The following is a 24,612-nucleotide window of genomic DNA, read 5'->3' as shown; positions in this document are numbered from 1 at the left end:
ATATAGGCAAATTAGTGTTTTTTAATATTGGGAAATAAAAATGTTCTTTTTCATGTTGAATTGGAGAATTACTATACTTCTCTGTTTCACCATAATATACCTAAAAATAATGATGCATGCCATAATATGTATAATCTGTTTGTTTGTAAGGTTTATATTTTATGTATAATAACTTTAAAAGTACTGTCGTTTGGCTTTGGGTGCTGAGCTTTTCTCTTCTCGCAGCCTTTTCCTCTGGTCTCCTCCTCCCGGTGGTTGGTGAAGAGGGGCGAACTGACAGCCTACGTAGAAGACACTGTGCTTTTCTCAAGAAGGACGTCCAAACAGCAAGTGTACTTCTTCCTCTTTAACGACGTGCTCATTATCACCAAGAAGAAGAGGTACGCCTTTCCGGGTGCTGCTTGCTGTGTGTCCAATTTCAAAGCGCTGCCGTTCAGATGCTTGTTAGAGGTGATCACTGTTTAAAAGCTGGAGGTGTTAGATGTGTAGCTTCTACACACGGAACCACAGCAGCGTCTGGGCTTCGTTTTCTTTAAATTACCTGCACAGCTGAGACTTGAATCGTTAGCAGCACCAGCATTCTAGCCAGGCTGTGTGGAGCTTTTGGAGTGTGCAAACCCACGTTCTGAGCATTTTATACATTCATATTACTGAGTTCTCGTGACATCCCTTGGGAGGGAATGCTCTTATTATTCTCAATCAGCAGTTTTCAAACCTCTTCTCTGTAGAACCTTTCCCCCGATTGAGAACAAGCTGGGGCGCACGTCTAGTGCTCCTGGTAATTTAATTTAAAATCCACTGCTCTTCGTGACTGGTAGTCTAAAAGGTTTCCCCGTGACTGGGAAGATGTTCACGACCCTCTAATACTCTCTTCTTAAGGGAATATAAAGTAAATCGGCTGGTTGGCAGAGTGTTATGACTCTAACTTCAGACTTCTGGTTGTGTACTCATGAACTGCTCTGGGGAGACATCCAGGAAGAATACTGTACGAGCATGTGTGTGCTCACACACACACGTACACACACACTCCCCTCAGCTCTGCTGTTCCCTAGGGAACGTTCTAACTATACTCAGTATAGTAAAGGATTTTCCTGCTGGTCCTTCATGAATAGTCCATCTTTCCCAGAACGCAAACTTAACCATGAATCTGTGCTGTGTTATTTCCACATAGGAAGGCAATGCTAGTGAGGAGAACTGCTGGCATGTAATAGAAGTAGGGGTAGTTCATAGGGTACGGTTCTGACAAGGTGAAGAGACTCATGGAAACAGGCTTCTAGGAATATGTAAAATATGCATTGAAATTTACCGTAAGATATTTATTTAAATTCCACTTCTGACTTGCTGACATGTTGGCTCGAGTAGTCAAACTCGGTTGAAACAGAGGTTGAGCTTCTCTTTTCGCTCCTTTTAGTCAGACTGTGTTATGAATGGTTTCAGCTGTTTGGCTGCCTGGCTGAACTGACAGCTTTGCATGGTCTGTCCTGAAAAGCCGTAATACAATGATGAGGGTTATTTTTCATACTTAGGAAAAGAGTGTTTCCGTAACTTTAGGAAGAAATGATTCCTCTTACCTTGGGTCCATTTAAATAGTTCTAGGAGTTAAGTCGATTTTATAAATAAAGGATGGGAGAGACAGTACAGTTTTTGTATTTTTGTGTTTTGTTGGTTTCCTATGAGATAGCATGTTTTCTTGGCATTCTTCAAGATGTTTTGTTTTTTGGGAAGAATAATTATATATATATGCTCTTCAAATGCCAGAACCCTGGACTTTTAACATCTTCCAGCTGTTGGAATATTGGCTCTGTCTCAGTGGGCCCAAAGCTTTATCTCAGCTTTTGATTTAACAGTAAAGTATATTAAACTGATTTTAAACAAAATGTAGTTTTGATTTTGATATCTTCAGTGACTTGGTGAAACCATTAAGGGTATTTAAGCCAGGATAGTACAACTTTTATTCTTGGACTTGCATAGAACTACCCAATAAATACAGACTTTGAAAGTTTGAATTAAGGTATATGCTGTTCTACTAACTGGAATACTTTTCCCTCCATGGGAGATTTTGCCATTACATTTCAAGTTGCTTTCCTAGCTACCCCACACGTATTTTCTCAGGTAAATTTGAACTTATATTATAATAAAAGGAACAGCAAAATATACAGCTCCAATGGAGAGGGCAACCTGAGTACCTAACTTTGCCCTTAACTGAAACTGGAATTTTCTTGCCCTCACCATGAGCTCATCCTGCTTCAAAGGTGCTCTTGACTCAGAATGGCACTGGCGCTCAAGTTGTCTAACCTGACTGTGTGGTGAGAGTGACAAGCAGAACACAGAGGCTGGATAAACAGGCCTGGTTAAAAATGTACAGTGTGCACAGCCATGTTTACTCTGCAGCTTCAAGGAGGCAGCTATAAATGCTTCGCATGCCAGAGGCAGCAGCGAAGGAGATTCGGAGATTCGACAGCTTTCAACAAGGCAGTAATTTAGGCTTGGCCAAGAGGTACAGATAAAGGATTACTACCTGCGCCAGCTCTGCAGGACTGATCCAGCCACCCACCGCCTAATCGTAATTCCAGGGACTAGTCAAGGAGCCTAGCTTCTGCATCTCCAATGTTTTCAGCGTCAGGGAGGCTCCGGGCTCCCGGCAGAGACGGCCTGGGAGGAGAGTTACTCTTTCTCCTCCCCCAGTGTGGCAGCTGTTCTGTGCCGAGCACGGCCGCAGATGCCTAGGGTGTGTGGCTGCCTCCGCTGTGCAGGGGCCTTCTTACTGCTAGTACTTGCAGAGTGTCCGTGACCACGGCTGTCTTCTAGGACAGGAATTTTCACTTATTTTTTTTTTTAGAATATCAAAAAAGAAGTTTAAAGTTTCCTTTAGCTTTGGACTGTTCATGAGTCACTGTGTTAATAGTCTCTTCCACCACATTTCAAAAGGATACACGATCAGCTTGACTGTTTTGAATGAGGAAGGGAGATCTTTGGCAGTGGAAGCTTTCCTCACAGATTACTTGGGCACTTCTGGAGCCGAGTTCACCTCGGCTCATCCGGAGACCTGACAGCTCCTTGGCCTGGGGCTGCTGCGTGCTCTGTAGGGTGTTTTAGCAGCTTCCCAGTTTCTGGTAGCACTGTCCTCCCAGGTGTGACAACCCGAAATATCTCCAAACACTGTCACATGTTCTCCTGGGGCCACATTGCCTCCAGCTGAGAACCATCGTCCCAGAGTGGTGGTGAAGTGTCCGCCGGCGCTGCCTTCACAGTCGTGACAGTGTGAAAATCTGTCCGTCCTGACACAGCAATAATCGATTGCAGTGTTGTGCTCATAGCTTAGTGGACAGTAACTTCTTATACTGTGCAGTCCGTGCCTAGGAATAACTTATTTATCATCATCCGTTACAGCGTATAGACTATGTGCCCTGTACAACCTTAGGTATTAAATACTGTGCTTCCCAGTTCTGCAGTGTGAATACTGAAATCAAGACCTAAATAAGTTCAAACTCTCAAAAGACTTATTTTGTAAGGTAGTTAACTATCTTACTATTTTCATATACCAGCCTTGTATCTGGCGTAGGTCTTCCCTTCCGATTTAGTCTTTAGATAAAAAGTTTTTCTCCCCAGCTGCTGTAGCGAAGTACCACGCACTAGGTGGCTTAAAGCAGTAGCACTCCATCCTCTTGCAGTTCTGGAGGCAGAGGTTTGAAGTCCAGATATCGGCAGGCCGTACCTGCTCCGAAGGCTCTGGGAACGAACCCTGCCTTGCCCCTTCCAGCTCCTGCTCACTCCTGAGGTTCCTTGGCTTGTAGCAGCCTAACTCCAGTCTCTGCCTCTGTCTTCACATGGCTTCTTCTCTCCTGTGATTTCATGTCTCTAAATCTGCCCCCCTGCCACCATATAAGCACACAGGTTACTGCATATAGGAGCCACCCTGCTCCAGAATCATCTCATCCTAACTTGATTACATCTGCAAAGACCTTATTTCCAAATACGGTCAAATGCACAGGTACTGAAGGTGAGGGCTTTGACGTATTTTTTAGAGGGCACAGTTCAACTCAGTCTCCTCTCCCAGCCCTTGGTCACTAATGTTTTAAGCTAGTTCTTTAGGCTAGAACACACCTTTATTTTTCGAACACTGATGGATACCATTTTTCATAGTTTAGGAGGGTCGTCACAGTTATGTGACTTCCACATCTCTACTGGGTGGTCATGTAAGGTTATCTTCATTCAAGTCTTCTCCTTCAAACATGGTCCTTCTCCAGGGTCTGTTCCAGGGCTTCTGTCTAGCTGGTTGCTCCACAGTGAACCTGAAAGATGACTTTGACTCCCTGTTCTTCAGTGCACTTCCCTATTCAGCCAGTCTCCATTCTTCTGAGCATCCCATGAAATTGCTTCTCTCATGTTGCCACTGCCCTGGGACCCCACCTCGAATCTGCCGTTGAGATACATCTGACTGGCTTCATGCCACCATCCCTCCACCCATTTTTCATTGCACAGCCAGAGTGTGCTTTTCAAAAGACAGACCTACGCAGCTTATCTCTTGCAAACTGCCCTTCTGTGGTCTTACCTTGACTTGGTATAAAACTTCACTGAAGCACCTTCCTGGCCAGCAGGACCTGGCACATGTCTCTTTCTCTGCTTAGACCAGGGTGTCCCTCCTGCGACCCACGGGCCACGTGCAGCCCAGGATGGCCATGAATTTGGCCCAACACAAAATTGTAAATTTACTTAAAATATTCTGAGATTTTTGTGTGTGTGATTATGTGTCACAGTGTATTTAATGTGTGGCCCAAGACAATTCTTCTTCCAGAGACGCCAAAAAATTAGGCATCCCTGGCATTCTCTCTGCCCCCCAGTTCCTCTCCACCCCAGACCTTTTCTAGGCAAAGTCCTTTTCATTGTTTAGGCCTTAGATTAATTGTCAAACCCATTGGGAGTTCTTCTCCATTGCTCTAGAGCGGGTTTATTCTGGCTACTTTGTGATCCCACGAAACCCTGCATTTTCTTCACCATAACGTTTGTGTTACCGTGTGTTCATCTCTTGTTGACCTTTGCATCCTCGGTGCATAGCCCAGTGCCTATCCCATAAAGTTCGTTTGTAAATATCTGTTAAATGTCAACTGTTAGTGGCAAATGGCGCCAGATGTTAGACCTTGGTTCTTGAGTTACACTCAGAAAAGAATTCAGCACCAAAACTCAAATAATAGTGACAGTTTGAGACAGTCACAGGGGCAGAAGAAGTGAACCAGCGTGGCTGTGTAGACCAGGAAATGAGTTGCAGAGGTAAAAGAAGGGCCTTTGGAGCTTAGGAGAAAGGCTGCCATAGATGACATGCCTGGGAGAAGGAGAGGAAGGCGTGGCGTGCTCCAGAGAGACAGGGAGAGTGCAAGAGTGCAAGTGCAAGTGCACAACGGTCTTGCGTCTGAAGAGCTGCTGTCTGTCTTCCACAGGTGGGGATCTGGGGGGAGGTCTCAGGGGAGGATCTCAGTAGAATATTCATCAGCTTTCCAGGTGTGTCTTTTCACGGTTGTGGTCTCTACTGATTGGGCGGTGCCAGGGCAGGGGGCCATTAGTCATGGCAGCGGGCCCAGGTGTCAGTCATGGCATCGCTTCCTCTGGCTTTGCTGCTTTTCTGAGCCTGGAGCTGAAACACCACTGAGGCCTGTGTGTTATCTCTAGTTTGACCAAACTCTGTCACTGTGGTCAACAGACCCAAGGCTTTGTCTTAAGAGGCTATTTGATGTGGACTAGAGCCTCCTTGTCTTGGGAACTTAATGCTTAAGGAAATGGTCATTCAAGGGGCTGGTATGGGAGTTGTCTGAGGCCATTCTACAGCCCCCTTGTTCCTTTTCCAAGGGGGTCTACCACACGACTAGCCACATGCCAGGGGAGAAAAGGTCAGGAGAAGGTCTGAACGATGTGATCAGCAATATGAAAGGTCAGGGGGTCTGAACTGCATGGCCAGCAAAATGCTAGAAGAGAAAAGATTGCCCTGGGAGGTGAGGTCCCACCCCAGTTTTGCCCATCGCTAGGTACTTGGGGCTTTCTCCCCTGGGTAACCTTAGTACCTGGCGTGTTATTCCTACTCCGTGCAGTTAGACTCTGCCTGTCTAACTATATCAAACCAATCATGTGAATGATTAAATATAAACAGTTCAAATGAATTGGACAGCCTCCTCTCATTCCACCCTCAAGCTAAAATTTCTTTGAATGTTCTTTTATGTGATTTTTGCATTCTACTCCATTATGTAATCCTTCTTAAGTAAACATTTTAAATTAATTTTGGCAAAAAAAAAATCTGGAACTTGGTTTATCCTGGGACCTCTGGAGTTTCACCTGCAGAATACAACCGGACTGTTAGGACTGTGTTTCCAAAGCTGTGCTCTGTAGAGGAGGTGTTCGGGGCTTGCTTTTGTTTTGTGCTGTTGTGCCAACTAATGGTTTGAGCTACAGGTAAAAGTGCACTCACACAGGAGGGCTAAGCAATAAAAAGTTGAACTATCACACACACGAACAATAAGAAGTCGGGTGATTTGGAGAAACCCTCCCTGTTGTATTCCTCTCAGGGAAATTTACTTTTCCACTGTTAGAAAGCTTTTGGCTGTATGTGCAGAATTCCCAAGTAACAGTGGCTCAAACACGAAAGGCGTTGCACTCGCTTCTCTCTCCAGACAGGGAGCCTGAGGGGGTCAGCGGGGCCCAGAGGTCACCGGGAACCCAGCTCCGTCCCACTCCTCAGCTGCTCTGAGTGTGGAGCTTCCCGGCTGCAGGCGGTTCCTGCAGGCGGCATGATTTCATTCAGGATCACAGACAGGAGGCTGGGGTGAACACCAGAGGCCGAGCCAAGGGGCTCTGTCCTCAGGCGGCTTTTCTTTTTTATCAGCAGAGGAAAACCTTTGCCAGCCAGTCCCCGGAGGACTTCTTATATGTCATGGGTGAGTCTTGGGTCACAGGACTCATTATAAGGGAGGCCGGGAAAGCCGGCCGGTGATAAAGGGGAACAGGAGAACCAGGATTGCTTTGGCTCCGCCATGAAGGGGCCGGCACACGGGGGCTGGATGGACAAGAATGTGTGTGGGGTGGGGGGCTGGCAGCGGATTAGGTCCTATTTCCACTCACAACAAGAAAATCCTTCTTCCCACAGAGCACCACTTAACATACGAGTAGTTTGGGAAGTGCCAAGAGCTCTTTAAAAGAACTAGCACTTTGCCTTTAGGATAAATGGGGTGGGGTGTATTCAGTTTGGCGGAGAAAGAAGTGATTGGAGGTTTCGAAACCGCTTCTTTTGGCCGGCCTTCCTCCTCCAGCTGGGATTCTGGGGTTGGAGGGAGTGTGTTCAGGCAGTGCCTTTGGCTCTCACAAGCAGAGGTGCGCCCCTCGGCACATTTGGGGCAGATGGGTGGGAGTGGTCTAGGAGTTGGGCACAACACCAAAAGAATGCTGAAATCCAGTCTAGGCTTGTTACCTCTAAGAGTAATCGTGTTTGGATTTGTTGTCTTGTCCTGAGTTCTCTATCCATACATAAATGACTTAACTGTGATGGTTTTGGGTAGCCCCTGTAGTGACATGAGTAAGTAATTGAAATAGTAATAAGGGCGATGAGAACCTGTGTTATTGGGCTTGCCGTTCACTGAGCTCAGCGTGTATGTGCCATGTATCACTGAGTTATCAGAGCAGCCTTGCATTACCTCCATTTCACAGATGAACACACTGAGGTGGGGAAAGAAGGACTCTTTTCCAACGTCTCAGCAAAGCTGAAATTCTCTTTAGAGCCTCGTCTCTAAACAATTTATTTCTTGACTTCATTTTTTTTTAATTTTATTTATTTATCTTTAGAAGGGAATGGGAGAAATACCAATGTATGGTTGCTTCCGGTGTATCCCCTGCTGGGAATTGGCCTGCAACCCAGGCATGTGCCCTGACTGGGAATCGAACCGCGATGTTTTGGTTCACAGGCTCGTGCTCAATCCACTGAGCTACACCAGCCAGGGTTTCTTGACTTCATTTTTGTAGAATATTTTCATCATTCTCCATCATTCATTGTCATCAGGAAAAACATCTTAGAAGCTCACACCTTTTTGGGTCATTTTGGTAAATACGTATTCCAAAGCAAGTTTTGTTGTTAAGTGAGTATTTTTATGGTTGTGCAGGTTGTAGGAGGAGATTAGAGCTTGTACTGAATTGCATTTGTGAGCTTTCCTCTACCTCTAGCTACTCTAGCTTCAGAGTATAAGGAAAAGATTGTTCCTCTCACAACATTCCCTTCCTGAAGATAGTTAAGCCAGTAGGTTTCCATTTCCTCATTCCTCTTCCATAAATATTGTGTATATTGACATAACTCGAACTTTGTGACACATTATGAATCCTCGGGGTTTAAAGAAAGGGTTTTCTCTAGTAGAATACTACCAGATTAGTATCATAAATTCAGGGAGTTCAGTTACAACTTGCATTTCCCCGAGTAGTTTGAATGCCCGGTGGCTTAAAGCTGTGCACGCCCCGTGGAAAGGGTCAGGGCCTGGTTTGTGCATTTTTCCATTTTGAAGCCTTGCCCGTTACAGAAATGGAGTCACCTGACATTGCCTCTCTTCCTCTGCAGAGTAAACCCCTTCCTCGGGAAATCAACTTAAAGAGTATCTTGAATAAAGGAAAGACCGTAAGACTGACTCAAAGCTCTTTTATTCCTGCAGCATAAAACATGGTTATTTCTGACTACTGTGATAGTGGGTTCTAAATTCGAGGTGGTGAGATGAGGTGAGGGAGAAATGAGAGCCCCCTTTGCTTTTTTCTCCCCCTCTTTATCTCTGGTCTCCCCACATGCCCTTGATTTCTCTATGTGATGAGCAGTAAGGGTATCTATCGTGTCCTCTGTTCTGTAAGAAGAGTTAATGTTGCCATTCAATGTTGAAAGTTGACTGGGGAGCACAATATCAGTGTCTGGAATCAGACAGAACTGGGCTGGAATCCTGGCCATGGGATCTTGGGCAAATTCCTCTTAACCTCTCAGAGCCTCAGTATTCTCATCTGTAAAATGGGAATAATAATTCATCTTCTTCGTGGAATTTCTGTGAGAATTAAATGACCTAATGCGCATAAAGCTCTCACCACTGTGAGCAGTTTCTACTGAGTGGCATTATTCCCAGCATTATGCTTCTCACTCTCAAGATTAAATTATTGCTCTCGGCTTCTAGAATATTTTATTGTTTAAGAAAATAGTTTGAAACCTTTAGCCATTGAGATTCATCTGAAGGTCGTGGTGTACTCTGGGGTCAGACCTAGATTGGTGGCCTGAGGAGCAAATGTACTGAACTCCATCCCCTCCCTTCCCCCCGCCCCAGGTCAGAGATCCATGTCAGATGGCAAGTGAGCAGGGGAAAACCATTGACCTACTTTGCGTTATTTAGCGAGTCGCTGTGAATGGTGCACACTTTCGTGGCAGTGGTTTTCTTGCAACGTCCCTCAACTGATTAGGAGACACTATAACTTTGTGGCAGAAAAAGTAAATCCAGTATATTTTCCCCTTTCAAGTTGGAATGTGGAGGTTACTCGGTAAATTGGAATAAGTTTGTTGCCGATTTAAGAAGGTGCCTACTTTCTCTTCAGAGCTTCTTCAGGTCTCATTACACCAGGGGGAAAGTTTCAGTACGATGCCAGCAGCCTCTCGGACCTGCCCCGCTCCTCTCTGTCAGGACCATGGGTTCAGGGCATCCTGCGGGCAGCTGGCGAGGTCCCAGGGTGTGGAATCTGGGGACCTGTGGTGACAGGAATAGGGGCTTGGTGGTTCTGGTGTGGGCCACTGCCATCTTTGGTGCCAGTGAGTCACAACAGATCCTCATCTTACCAATGAATGTGATTCTCATCTCTATTACTTGTTATATCCTTGACAATGAAATAGGAAGCATGGGGCATGTTTGTTAGTCTTCAGACTTATTTTGAGGAGCTGAGCAAGAAAGGCCATTTGAACTCAGTTTCTGGATAAACATCACGCCTTGTTTTGCTGGTTGGAGCACTTGGTCAAATTATTAATTTAGCTCTAATTATGCTGTAATAGCTAACATTTATTGGCTGTGAGCCAGGCATGAGTTTAGGAGCTTTGCATATAATAATAAATCTTCACAACAATCCAAAGAGATTGGTATTATTATCCCCATTTTGCAGATGAGAAAACTGAAAACAGAGAGGCTTAGTCACTTGCTCAAATCACTGAGTGATTGATAGAATTGGGATTTTTACAGATTGATAGAATTGGAATTTTCAAAATCAAGTCTGTACTTTAAACTGCTACCCAGGGCTGATTACTTTAAAATTGTATATTATTTCACTAAAAACTTGTTTGCATAATTCCAACACAAACCTTTAAAACTGAAATTAAAACTTCAGTCATGTGAAAAGTGTTTTGATTTCTTCACTCAAAATACGTTTTAGTATAGGCCAATATTCTCTATCCCAGTAATGTTTGACCGGCGTATTTTTATTCCAGTTAAGCACAAGATCAAATATGGGGATTTAGAAATCACATTTGCAGATGGAAAAGGGAAACAAGTTAACATCCGCAGAGGAAGAATTCTCATATGTGTCTTGAAGGACGGCAGGAAGAGTGCTCTTTGATCTTGTAAAACCCTGTGTACTCCCTCATTTCAGTGCACTGGGAGAATGGCAGAGGCCAAATAAGTCCCTGAGAGAAAAGCCAGAGGGCCTTGGAGAGGATCTTAGAGAATGACCCCAAAGTAGGATGACTTAGCCATGTTACAGAGGCATTAGAAGAGGAAGATAGAATTTCAGGAGGTCACAGGGGCTCGACACCATCAAATGTAATAGTGCAGATGCCAAGAGCAGTGAGACCCGCCCATCGTTGGGTTTGGAGGGCTGTGGGCCACGACGACCTTGGGGAGCAGTTTCCCTAGCGAATAGGCACAGGGTCTGAGACAGTGACAAGTCACGCAGCTGCTGGCTGAGGAGACATTTGTCTTGACACCAGCAGGTGCAAGTAAAGGCCTTTTCAAGATAGGGAAGCTGTGTAACCGTTTTATAGAGAACCTGGGGAAAGGAAGCTACGGCAGAGGTTAACAAGAACGAACCTCGCTCAGCGACATGCGCAGAAAAATGTGTTTTGTTTTGGACAATTCTTGATAGCATCTTTTCTTTTAAACTTAATTCTTTTATAAAAGGGAGTATTGGGGGTGCTGGTTGGGTTTTCACCTGGGAGATTTCAGCTATAAAAGAAAGTTCCAGAACAACGCCAAGGAGGAATGTGGGATGAATGACCCCGGGTTGTGGGAAAGCTGGCCTCTGCGATCTCCCCTTCCCCTCACGCCCCACTCCCATCGGTCCTTGCATGCTCCTGGCTCTGTCTGGGTCAGCTAGCCTATTTCCCACTCTTGGTCATTCTTAATATGCACTTAAGGCGTTTGCTAATCAGGATTATGGGGGAAACTCTCCCTAAGACATTTGGGTGTTTCAAAGCGCCTCTCTGGTCGCAAGGCCGGCCGGGTGGACCTGAGCCCGGCCAGCAGGGCCTGTTCTGTCTCCACCCCTTTTTTGGGACTCGTGGACCCAGAGCCTGGGTGCCAGCAGACACTTTGGTTTACAGAGTGAGACTGGGACCCAGATCTGAATATTCTCCAGACATCGTCCCCAGATGTCTCAGTATTTGTTGACTAGCCCGCACGTTCCCCACAGATTTGAAATGGCACCTGTGTCATGTCCTAAAAAGTGTTTGGTGTCACTTCATGAGCACGCTGTTCTGCTTTGCTAATGCACCTGTCAGCTCTTGCCCCGATCTGTCTTTGGATTTCTGTAGATTTACAGTATGTTTGCACTCGGTCATAAGGCCAGTTCACGCTTACTCTTTCTCACGACCTGACTGTTCTTACGTGTTTATTTGTGTGCGCGTGTGTTTTAAAATCAGCTTGATCCTGTCCCCTCCACACCGCCTCCCACCCTGCAAGAAAACCCTGTTTGTATTTTTGTTTGGATTGTGTTAAAAGTAACATATTAATTTAAGAAGAATTGATACCTGTATAACATCAAACTTTCTTAGTGATTCAGGCCTTCTTCTGAAGTACAGCATTAGAAGGCTATCTTTTAATAACAGAAACCAGTTAAGTTTAATTCTAAATATTTTACACATTTTATGGCTATGATAAGATTACATCTTCTGTTATTCTTCTGAGTGTCATTAACAGGAGAGCCTTTTTTCTAACCCAGTCACTTTACTGAATTTACTCTCTGTCACCTTGTAATGTATTTTCAGTCACTGGTGTCTCTGAAAATTATCAGTTGTTTGTAGGGGAAAATTTTCCATTGTTTCATAGTCACTGTATCTACACCAGTAGGTATGCACAGACACCTAGAGTAATGGTAGCCTTCACAATTCCACGTCTATTATTTTTAAATTAAAAACTTTTAATATGCATTTGTGCCTTGAATTGTGAAATATTTTAGACGTACATAAAATTATTAAATCCTAACATGCCTATCGTCCGTATCTGACAGGTACTAACTTTTTGTCATATTAATCAGGTCTTTGCTTTTTAAACAGAAAACCCGGTCTAATACTGCAGATACACCTAAAGTCTCTTTGCCCTTATTCCAGCTTCCTCCTCCTCCTCCTTCCAGAGTAGGTCCTGTGCCGGGGTTGGTGTCTGTCACCTACACTCCCTACTCTAAATAAGTATATATGGAGTTTTGCCATTTTTAAAATGCATGTTGCATGCACTTGTCAAGTGTGGTTCTGATTGAAAAGTAGTAAGTACATGCCCGTTACAGATAATTCCAACCTTTACAGAAATTTATAAGTGCTCTACAATACTCACTTTAAGAAAGCCACTGTTCACCATAGAGTATATCATTTTTCAACCCATGCTGTAAAGTTGTGTTTAGTAGAACCCAAAACTATCTGAGCTGCTTAGCAAAAACACTTCCCGAGGGAAGAGTAATGAAGTAGTATTTACCATCATATCCTGTTCTGTATCAATAGTTCTTTATCTTCTTTAGAGAAGAAAGGATTCTCCACAAAAGAGTTGAGACTTACGGGACTCTCAGTGGGTTTTAACCGGGAGACCAATCCTTGTTTATACCTCAGAGCAACAGGCCGACATGGACTTGATCCCTGCACCCGATAGCAGGCCCGGCTTGCACAGAGCAGACAGCCTTGAAGAGCAGCTGGTAAACTTGGAGCACGTATAAGACAATCAAAGGAAGTCTACATATAAACTTCTGTATGCGAGGAAAGGTGGTTTTTCCATTTGCCTTTTTCTGAGCAATTTAACTTCCTAATTACATGATTCAAATTGTTTCAGAGACTATGTAAACCATACGTTTGCTGAATGCTGGAGACAAACATGGGGAAGTGTGATTAGCATCAACTTCCCTCAGGAAAGGGGTTTCTTGCCCAGCCCAGCCAAGCCTATGTTCTGCTTATTGGACATGGTGAGTAAGCAGCGGAGGGAAAGAAGCTTGGGCAGCGCTGCATCTGGCTGTGGATTCCCCCTGGTCCTCCTGCCTGAGCACATATTTTAACACATATTTTATTCTCTGTATCAGCATGAAAGAGATAGTGGGTGCTGACTGACATTAGGAGAAGGAATTTCATTCATACTAGGCAGATCTGAAGAGGGGAAAATATGATTATGTGGAATCTTTATGAGAATAAGTGTGTGTGTATGTGTGAGAGAGAGCACGAACAGTAAGCAGGCTAGCAAGAGTGAGTTGCTTTTCAGTATTTGTTTTATTGGGTTTGAATAATGCCTGACAAGGACAGATATTAAATCCAATTATTTTATATTAAATTTATTAGAAGAGCAGTGAAGAAGTTATACATGTTATATTCTATGTGATGAAGATGTTTAGAGGTCTAGGTAAAATAAATGATATTGGGTGATTGCTGTTGAATCAGTTAAAAAAAAAAGCAGACACATCCTGCTTTTTATTTCGGACTCCGGACTCACAAACAGTGGGCACGCTCCCTGCTCAGGTATATTCAGTGACACAGATGTGCAGATGTGTAGGAACAGACACCCCTAGGTGACCCTTCAAAGCTACGAGTAAAGTGGCTGCGATTCGTGATCCAAACTGGAATTTGAGAAAATCGGCATAAACTGGATCAACAGTCACCCTAGCTCTTAATGGCCTTGAGGTTGTTATCGTTTAAGAGAACAATGAAAAACATTCTATTATAGTTTATCTACTTCTCCTGTCTCTAATTACCCCTGCAGACAAAGATTCAAAGCATTGATGAAACACAATAGCTGGTATTATTTGTTTTTAGGCAAACACTGGAGGAAATAAATAGAAACTCTAAAAATTAAGAGGGAAAAAACATTTAGGTAGTTTATTCATATTAGTTTACATTAGTTTTCTGAGAACTCTTGGTCTTGAATTCTACCGGGGACTACCTAATAGGCAAAACTAGTTTATGCTAAAGACTTCTTGGAATGTGAGTCATCTTGAGTGATTGCTTTAGTGCATATACATTTCTTGGCCCTTTGTCTCTTTGGAAATGCAAAGAATACCTATTCATTGTCATTGTTTAGGGTACTCCCTAAACACCCATTTGCATGGCATCAGAGGGCTTGGATTTTTCTGTCAGAACCATATTATTTAAAGTGGAAATGAGTATCTTTGACTACTGGGTAGTGTTTTTGCCTTGTGAGTTGGACCAAGAGTAACTGGAAGATACAGAGAGGATTATAGCAGGAAGCCTTCCTTCATCTTATGTTTGCTCTTGTTGTTGGGTTGTGCTTTTATTTGTTTATTATATCTTATGTCCTGGCACACTACATCCCTGTCTGAGATATCTAAATAAGCATTATAAACTTTTTCTGCTCTTCCAAAAAAACTGTTCCTGGTAAGCATGGTCTTTTAAACATATAACCTTATTTGTCTGTGAAGTGTTTCATTCTCTTTTCTCCTTTCATAAAAGTTGTCGTGAGCTGTGCTAAGCCTCTGTGGGCTGTGAGAAAAACTGTTCTGTATCCTGAGTGTTTGTGGGCAGTTTCAGGAGAACTTTGGGGATGACCTCGCCATGGGAACTTTCCATAATACAGACTGTTACCCTAGCAACAAAGGGCTTGATCAGAACACAATATTCTGCTTTTCTGGATTACTGTGTTTGCTGGTTTTGGTTTTTGTTTTTTTCAGGGGACAATCTATCAAACTGAATTTTAGAAAAGATGATAAAGTTACAAGGGAGTGGTTGACAGGCAGCTGTCCAGCACTGAATGAAAGAAATTCTAAGAAATCTTGAACAAATGCCTTACTCTGAAATTTCTTGTACAGTTGACTGGGCATATGAATTTTTCCTTTCTCTTTATATCCCTAACTTCATACATTTATGCTTACTATTAATTAAGACAGCAACCTGATATTGTTCTCAAATTTATTGCATAGTCGTCCATTTATGCACCAGTTACTTACTGAGCTCTCCCACATTCAACTGCAAGGGTATGTATTCACGTACCCTTGAGTACATAGAGGGAAAGCTGTATCTGAGCAGGGTTGGGATTTTTCAAGGAGTGGAAGGTGCATGCAAGGAGCAATTATAACTAGGTACCAAGAAATCCAAGTGGCTAAGGCAATAAGCATGAATGAAAGGACACAAAGGGGTTAAGGATGGGAGAAAGGTGGCAGAGTCAATGGGTTGTAGGCCCAGGTGTGTTGAAGAATTGCTGTGGTTGATTAGAAGAGGTGATTCGGTGAGACAGGCAGTGCTGGTTAGTCGTGCTTGACCTCAGGATCACAGAGAGGTTGCAGTTTACAGCAATGACAAGGTCTGCGCTGTGACGATGTGGAGGGGTGGCGGAAGTATGGTGGAAGACAAGGTCTTTAGAGGAAAAGTCAGGAGGCCAGGCTAATGGGAGGCTCTGCTACCTGGAAATTCAAGAAAGAAGTAATGCTGGCAAAAGGGAATCAGCAACTACACTCACGAAGGAGGTTGAAGACTGGCCCAGGGGTCTGTGAATGGCTGTGACTCTCAGGGGGCAAGTGAGAGCACGAGCTTCAAAGCTGAGGACTTTTGGGGAGGAGGAAGTGCCATTGTCCAGAAGCAGCAACGAGATGCAAGCAGACTGAGAGCCTTTCCGGTGAGATGGCGTTCTCTAGGGACAGTCAAGTTTCTTTTGAGGCAAGAGGGCAAAGGGAGGGTTTAGAGAGGAGGCTGAGGATTCAGGAGGTTTAGCTGTATTCCCTAAATGAGGGACATTATCGGGGGGCACAGAGCATGGGGTTCAGGAACCAGCCAGGGAGCTCAGGGAGGCAGGGCCAGGTTAGGCACGTTCATGGTTCTAGGGATGCGATTCCAGGCGACCGATGAACACTGGCAGAAGCAGGGATAGCGGGACTAGTCCTGCTGGTTTCTGAAGCAGTCGGTGAGGCCGTGTGTGTTGGAGAGAAGGATGTCTTGCCAGAAGCCAGCAGACCTCTGGGCCTCCTCTCCCTTCCTGAGCCTGGTGGTTTGGAGGCTGTGGGTGAGGCCTTGTTGTGTAGAACGTGGGTACGTTTAGGGATTCCCTCTACGTTCTTACGATGGAGGCAGGGTGGGAGTGCATTGACTTACTCAAGCATGATTGTGAAGCATGCGTGTGTCACTTTTCACAGTTCTAGGATACTCTAAAGTGAAAACCGGAGGGTTTATGTGTTTTCATACAATTTAATGTATTACAGAAAAATAGTAACTCATGGGTCTGATTGGGAGGGTCATACTGATTCATGATCAGCAGATATCATTTGGATTCCAATTCATCTTTTTTTATCTTTTCTTTTAATTTAATTATTGTTCAACTACAGTATTCTGTCTTTTACTCCCATCCCAGCCCACCACTCCCCCGTGCCCCCCACCTCCCTTCCATTTCCACCCCCCTTAGTTGTTGTCCATGTGTCCTTTATACTAGTTCCTGTAAATCCTTCCTCTTTTTTCCCTTTAAATTCCCTCCCCTCTCCCCTCCGGGACTGTCCCCCTGTTCTCTATTTCAGTGTCGTTGTTTTTATTTCGCTTGCTTGTTTGTTTTGTTGTTTAGCTTCCTGTTAAAGATGAGATCATATGGTATTTGTCTTTCACTGCCTGGCTTATCTCACTCAGCATAACAATTCATATTTTAAACTAAACCATTTTCTCCTTGCCTCCCACTCCACCCCCTTCCCCCCAAATGTGACTTGAGAAGTGACCAGGTGCCAGTCTTACCCACTGAATCATTATGTTCTCTTCCTTTTTCCGTACAGTGAGGAAAGTTACAACGTCAATGATTATGCCTTAAGAGATCAGCTAATGGTGGAATCCTGTGACAATGAAGAGCTCAACTCTTCTCCTGGGAAGAACAGTTCCACCATGCTTTATTCAAGACAGAACTCCGCCAGTCACCTCTTCACTCTGACAGTCCTCAGTAACCACGCGAGTGAGAAGGTGGAGATGCTGCTGGGGGCTGACACACAGTGAGTATGTGCGGGGGAATTGCCCTGGGGCCTGCGGACGCCCTGGAAACAGTGCACAGCAGCGACTGTTCTTTTTGTTGTTGAGTGCCTATTATGAGCCAAGCACTGGGTCTAGCTGCTTTGTACAGATGCTCGTCTTTTCATTATGAGCCTCTCATTGTTTGGAGAGATGGGCATTATTTTTGCCTCGTGAGTCCTGCTGGATGCATTGTACAGTAGTCTCCCCTTATCGGATATAAGCTCCAGGACCCCCAGTGGATGCTCGAATGATAACGTTTTAATTTATACATGAGACACAGTAAGAGAGAAACAACAACTAACAATAAATAAAATAGAACAGTTGTAACAATATACTGTAATAAAAGTTATGCGGGTGTGGTCTCTACCTCGAAATACCTTGCTGTACCGTACTCCCCCTCTCCCTCATGATGATGTGAGATCTCGGACACAAGGCCGACCCAGTGGGACGAGGTGAGCTGAATGGTGCGGGCATTGGGACATCGCACTGGCTGCTGTTGACCTTCTTACCATGCACCTACTGTGTGAGTCACTGGCAGGCAGCATGCACGGCGAGAACATGCTGGACAAAAGAGTGATCCGCGTCCAGGGCGGGACGGAGCAGAGCAGTGCGAGATGTCTTCTAGCTTCCCAGGACAGCGTGCAATGAAAAACCCATGAATTGTTTATTTCTAGAATTTTCTATTTAATATTTTCAGGCCTCGGTTGACCACAGGTAACTGAAACCACAGGAAGCGAAACTGCAGATAAAGGGGGACTGCTGTTCTCTAGGTGGTGTGCTTTCATGTTTAGGGTGCTTTAAAATGATTTTATTTTGCCCTGGCTGGTGTAGCTCAGTGGATTGAGTGTGGGCCTGAGAACTAAGGGATCGTGGTTCAATTCCCAGTCAGGGCACATGCCTGGGTTGCAGGCCAGTTCCCAGCAGGGGACACATGAGAGGCAACCATACACTGATATTTCTCTCCCTCTCTCCTTTCCTTCCCCTCTAAAGATAAATGAATAAAATCTTTTAAAAATTATATATTTTAATCATCGATAAAAAAATATGACCCATGGGTCCTAGGAATGTCGACTTACTTAAGTGGTAGTTTGAGTCTATAGGCCATACGTCTTCACTGATAATGAAATTGAAGTCATTTTTCAATCATCTTCCTTCATCCAGACAGCAAAAAGCCCAGCAGTTTCTCTCAGGAGACACTCAGTTGGGGGGATGTATTGAAGAATCCTCTTTCCTGTACAGTGTGTGTGGGGACCAACTGGTCACCTTATTTGTGCTCAGGGGTCCATCAGCAGTTACTGCTTAGTCCATCCTCACCTGGAATGAAGGGAGGGGCCTTTGTTTTCAAGTCCACCCTTGTGATTTGTTCTACTTCAAGATAGTTGACCAATTCATTTGTTTGGAAACTAGAGACCTGGTCTTGGAACACTTACTACAAGCAGGTATTCTGTTGAGTCAGAGGGTGGATCCATGGAGGGAAGGAGAAGCTCCCTGATTCTCTAGCCTCTAGTGCCACTACGCCCATCTCCCACCCATGTCTCCAAGGTTCCCACGTGCTATGATTGAAACAGATTAGCACCTGGTGGACAATCCCAAGACTTTGGTAAAACCCTAGCGCAACTAAAGCCAAAGAATATGTCCACTTTTTAAGTGTATTTAACAGTATGCCTGGGTCATGAGAGATGTACATTTAAAAAAATGGTTAAAATTAGAAAGCATTCATTTACATAAAATGTGAAAAAAATTGTACATCTCTTGGCACTAGAAGCATTTCAAAGGTTGGAGAAGCCCAAGAGGGACAGGTTTAGGTAAAGATATTTAAGGTTTGATGAAAACAGCCAAAATCAACAGTTCCAAATGAACTCGAGAGGTAATAGCGTGAATGAATAATAAGAAAAGGAGCTTCATCACATATGCTTGTTTGTAGGACAAAGGAACGCCTTTCTCTAAAGGTCCTGGAGTTCTTGCTCTGAAACTGCTGAAAAGCCCTGAGACACGAGCACTCATGCCCTCTCTGTTCGCCCCTCTGGGGAGGGGATGCTGGGGGGGTGATTGCTTGTGTGTGCAGGTGTCCAGCAGGACACAGGTGTATACCCAAGGCTGAAGAAGGCATTTCTTCAACTTAAAACAGGGATTAGACCCCTTGGCCAGTGAAGACAGTGCTAGACTTCTTTTGGGCAAGCCTCTTTTTTAAAAAGTCTAATACTCAAGTGTCTGAGCTTTGGATTTTAAAAGACTTTAAAGATAAAAATGTTTTAAATATTTTGAAGGTCAGTGCTTGTCCAGATGTTCTAGAAAATTCTCAGAAACTAGAGATTTTTTTTTCATCTTTTTCAGTTAGTAATGTTGAAAGTATTGGTTTTGCTTTGCGTTTTCCTTTTCTTTGTGTTTATAAGGACTGTTTGTTTTTTATTCAGGCCTTGCCAACATTATCAGCAGAGTTCTTCCTGACTGTCTTGTTTATAATTTACATAATCTTCACCACTTGTCTCTGAGATTGCTTGAAAGGAGTAGGGAGTGAAGTGACACATTCACTTCCTTTACACCAACTCTGTATCGTTTCCTGGGACCCTCCACCTGCCTTCTGATCATTTCATGGGCTGAATGGGTGTTCATTTCCTTTTCGAGAAATGTTCTCAGAATATCTAGTTATGCCACCCGTAAACTCATGGGTATGACTCATATTTGTAGTGCTTTAATTAATAGGGACAGGACATTCCAGAAAGGGCATAGGGGCAGATGTCTCGTTGGGTACAGAGGGAGTGATTCCCTCCCCCTCCCCCACTACCAACTCTATTACAGTTCAAAAGTAAATAACTGTACAAATACTTTTAAGGTCAAAGACATAAAATAGCCACTGGCGTTGAAAGAAAATAAATTACAGGCACATGCACTTTCCTTTAAAAATAATAGGGTATTTTAAAAGTCTAGCAAATTGTTGTACCTCATATTTGGAAATGTACAGGTCATGTTTGGGCTACTTGGTTTTGAGCAATCAGAGTTTGGGTCTATGTATAATGTTTTCTTTGTTTCTGAGATCTGCAAAATGTACAGGAGTTTACGTTTTGTCTCTTTTATACATGGTTAATGTGGTTCAGTAGTAATCTAGTAGAGGGTGTTTACTACCACACTGGCTTTGAGTAATTGTAGGACTTCAGGCCAGTCACGTGTATCCATTGGCTATTCATTCTTTGATTTGAAAAAGAATAGGATTCACTTCTGGCCAAGGTGACAGTATAGACAAACATGGCTCACCTCTTCACACAACCACATCAAAATTACAACCAAAACGTAGAACAACCATCACACACAAACGTCGGAAATTGAGTAGAATGGAAGTCTTACAGCTGTGGAAATCACATAGCTGTAAGAAATCACAATTAAAGAAATCACGTCCATCCAGGCTGGTAGGAGGGGCACAAACATGGAACGTGCTGGTCCCTCACCCGTGTGCGGTGGGTAAAAATTCAGGAGGGATACCTCGGAAGCAAGGAGTCCTAGACCCACACCAGGCCCCCAAACCCAGGGTTCCAGAGCCAGGAAAATAAGTCTCCACAACTTCTGGATGTAAAAACCAGCAGGGATTGAGTAAGTGGAAAAAATTATTGGAGCCCCAAGCAGTTCCTCTTAACCCACAAATGGACTCACCTACTCAGACTCACTTCCTCTGAGCTCTAGCACCAGGGTAGCAGCTTGAAAGGCACCAGTGGTATACAGGGAGAAATTGAAGTGTCTAGCATCAAGGTGAACAGAGGCCATTGTAAACCCTCCCCCACCAATGGACCCAGCAGGCTCCTTTCATATCTGAGACTCCATCAACCTGGCTAACACTTTTTTGACCCACCTTGAAGATCCCCAAGACTCCGCCCCACCCAGCTTATGGGCCCGCCCAAGCTGCTTTTCCATATGAATGGCTGGTCTTGGCTCAGGCAGAACTACATCTTAAATCTTCTCAAAAGAGTAACAGCTGGTCTAGAGCACCAGGCCTCGCACTAGCAGCAGCCAGCCTAGATTCACAGCTTGGCTTTGTCTGGGAATCTCCAGCACAAGTAGCAGCCATCACAGATTGTTTTATAATTCAGGCAGAGTATGGCCCCAGGCAAAACACAGGTGGGGCTGACCTTGGCCTGCACCACCCAGGAAACTGAAGGGCCAGGACAGCTCTAGACCACCTTGGAGCACCACCAACCTTCTCTTCTACAGCTGATCCTCCATGGAGGGTAGAGGGTGGTAATAAGTGGCCACAGTCAATCTTTGCAGCTGACCGGCCTGGGTAAATCCCTCCCATTGATCTGCCAACAGCAATCAAGGTTTAACTACAGGAGGAGGGTATATTCAGCCCACATGGATGGCACACCTCTAGAACCCAGCCTAGGTGACAGGGGCAGCTGTGCCACTGGACCCTACAGGACACCTATTACATTAGGCCAGCTACCAAGACAAGGAGTGATAGCAGCTCTACATAATACATAGAAACAAATACAAAAGGCTGTCAAAACAAGGAGACAGAGCAACATTACCCAAATGAAAGAACAGAACAAAACTCCAGAAACAGAACGAAACAAAAAGGAGATAAGCAACCTATTAGAGGCAGAATTCAAAACACTGGTTATAAGGATGCTCAAGGAACTTAGTGGATCTCAACAACATAAAAAAGATCCAGTCAGAAGCAAAAGATACATCAATTGAAATAAAGCACAATAAAGAACACGGAAACAATAGTAAAGTGGATGAAGCTAAGATCCCAATAAATTATTTGGAATATAAGCAAAAAACAACCAATCAGAACAGGAAGAAAAAATAATTTAAAAAAAACAAGGATAGTGTAAGCAGCCTACAGGAAAACTTCAAGAGGTCCAACATTTGCATCATAGGGGTGCCAGAAGGAGAAGAGAAAGAGCAAGAAATTGGAAACCTATTTGAAAGAATAGTGGAAGAAAACGTCCCTAATTTGGTGAAGGAAATAGACGTGCAAGTCCAGGAAGCACAGAGGGTCCCAAAGAAGATGGATGCAAAGAGGCCCACTTCAAGGCACTTCATAATTAAAATGCCAAAGGTTAAAGATAAACAGAGAATCCTAAAGGCAGAAAGAGGAAATCAATTAGTTACCTACAGGGGAGTTCCCACAAGACTATCAGCTGATTTCTCAGAAGAAACTTAGCAGGCTAGAAGGGATTGGCAAGAAATATTCAAAGCCATGAAAAGCGGGAACCTACAGCCAAGATTGCTCTACCCTACAAAGCTATCATTTAGAATTGAAGGGCAGATAAAGAGCTTCCCAGACAAGAAAACACTAAAGGAGTTCATCATGACCAAAGCATTATTATATGAAATGTTAAAAGGACTCATTTAAGGAAAAGAAAATCAAAACTATGAACAATAAAATGGCAAAAAATACAAATCTATAAGCAATCAAATCTAAAAAACTAAGCAAACAGGAAGAACAGAGACAGAATCATGGATATGGAGAGCATTTTGATGGTTTCCAGGTGTGAAGGGGGTGGGGGAATGGGTGAAGAGGTGAGGGGATTAAGAAGTACAGATAGGTAGGTACAGAGTAGTCACGGGGCTGTAAAGTCCAGTATAGGAAATGGAGCAGCCAAAGAACTTACGCATATGACCCATGGACATGAACAGTGGTGTGGGGGTTGTCTGAGGGAGTGGGGGGGGGGGGGGTCCTGGGTGGAGAGGGGCCAAAGGAAGAAAATCAGGACACCTATTATAGCATAATTAATACAATGTAATTTTTTAAACAGAAGAAAGAATAGGGTTCATACCTAAATATTTACCTTTGGAAAACTTCCTAGTAGAGGCCACTTGGGGATGCGCACAGTGCAGTGTAGCGTCCGTAGTGGGAGGGCGCCGCTGTCTGGCACAGGACAGTTCGACAGCCGTGATGACATACAGCACACAGAGAAGCTCACCCAAAGGGAGCAGGGCAAACCCTTGGTGAGCATCTGGGTGTGCCAGGCACCAGGCCAGCCATCAGACTTGAACGAGGACCTGTGAGTGTTTCAGAGAAAGGGAGACCCTAGGGGGAGGAAGCATCTAAGTGAGGGGACGGTAAATCTCGTTTCCCCAGGATCAGTATTACAACTGCTCTGGCAAACTTAGGAATACTATCCTCTTGGAATCTCGAAAGTGTTTATTTAGATGATATAATATGTGGCGCCCCTGCCCTGACTGGTGTGACTCAGTTGGTTGGGCGTTTTCCTGCAAAGGGAAAGGTTGCTGGTTTGATTCCCTGTCAGGGCACAGGCCTGGGTTATGGGTTCTGTCCCAGGTCCAGGTGCATATGAGAGTCACTCAATCAATGATTCTCTCTCACATCGATCTTTCTCCTCCTCACTTTCTTTCTTCCTTCCTCTCTCTCTCTCTAAAAGAAAATAAATAAAATATTTAGAAAAAATATGTGACCCTACGTATAGGTCCGTGGTCCAACTCCCTTTTTTCCCCCAGAGGTAAAATGAGACTCACAGAGGTGACGTGATTTGCCTGCAGGAAGTGAGTCGCTGCCAAAGCTGGGACCAGACCTTGACCTTCCTCAATGCAGAGTTCTTCCTAGTAACAAAGATTAATCTTCTTACCAAGAACACAACTCTGCCAGCCAGAGTAGATGGCCCAGCCCCCCCACCTTGCCACGAAAGACGCCTTGTTCTGGATCTGGAAGGAACACCAGGAGCCAGTTGCTATTAAATGTGAGAAACCACTAAAATGCAGATTTTTTTTTTTTTTAAAGAACGTAGACCATAAAAAAGAAAAAGTTTGTGGAAACTTAGATGGTAAATTTTAAAAAACTTTATGCCTTGAAATATTTTATAATAAAATGCTGAATAAATGTTGCATCCCCTAAATTATTTTCTGCTTAAAATTACCTTCTTTGTCCCTTTGTGTCTTTCCCACTTCCTGGAATGCCCTTCTCGAATCACCAAGTGTCTCCCCTCTCAGGACGTGCGCCAAGTCTGTCCCTCTGCGAGGACACCTCTCGTCGCTGCTCATGGTGACGTTGTCCCCAGGAATTCCGAGTGCTTGTGGCGTGAGCCACTCTTGTTCGTTCATTTTTCTCCTTATGTTTTCTGTCTCACCCACCCTCCACCATCTTACTGCCGTCCCCACCCAGCCCCAAATCTCTCCTTGCCGTTACAGCTCTACCTTCCCAAGAGGAAGGTCTTCATTCCCCCTGTTAA

General features: G+C 44.2%; 1 protein-coding gene across 1 annotated transcript in view; it reads left to right on the top strand.

Moving 5' to 3' along the window:
- Nucleotides 1-24,612, top strand: part of ARHGEF26 (Rho guanine nucleotide exchange factor 26) — a 123,945-nt gene that overhangs the window by 88,071 nt on the left and 11,262 nt on the right. Inside the window, exons 10-11 of the mRNA XM_053657603.1 lie at nt 226-380; nt 17,200-17,409. Of these exons, the coding sequence (XP_053513578.1) occupies nt 226-380; nt 17,200-17,409 (365 nt within the window). The remainder of the gene's footprint in view (nt 1-225; nt 381-17,199; nt 17,410-24,612) is intronic.

The sequence above is a fragment of the Artibeus jamaicensis genome, unplaced genomic scaffold (genome assembly GCF_021234435.1).
Source record: "Artibeus jamaicensis isolate MK-2021 breed Jamaican fruit bat unplaced genomic scaffold, CSHL_Jam_final scaffold_474, whole genome shotgun sequence".
Classification (NCBI taxonomy): Eukaryota; Metazoa; Chordata; class Mammalia; order Chiroptera; family Phyllostomidae; genus Artibeus; species Artibeus jamaicensis.
Note: the sequence above shows the minus strand (reverse complement) of the source record. Positions and strands in the feature narration are given on the sequence as shown.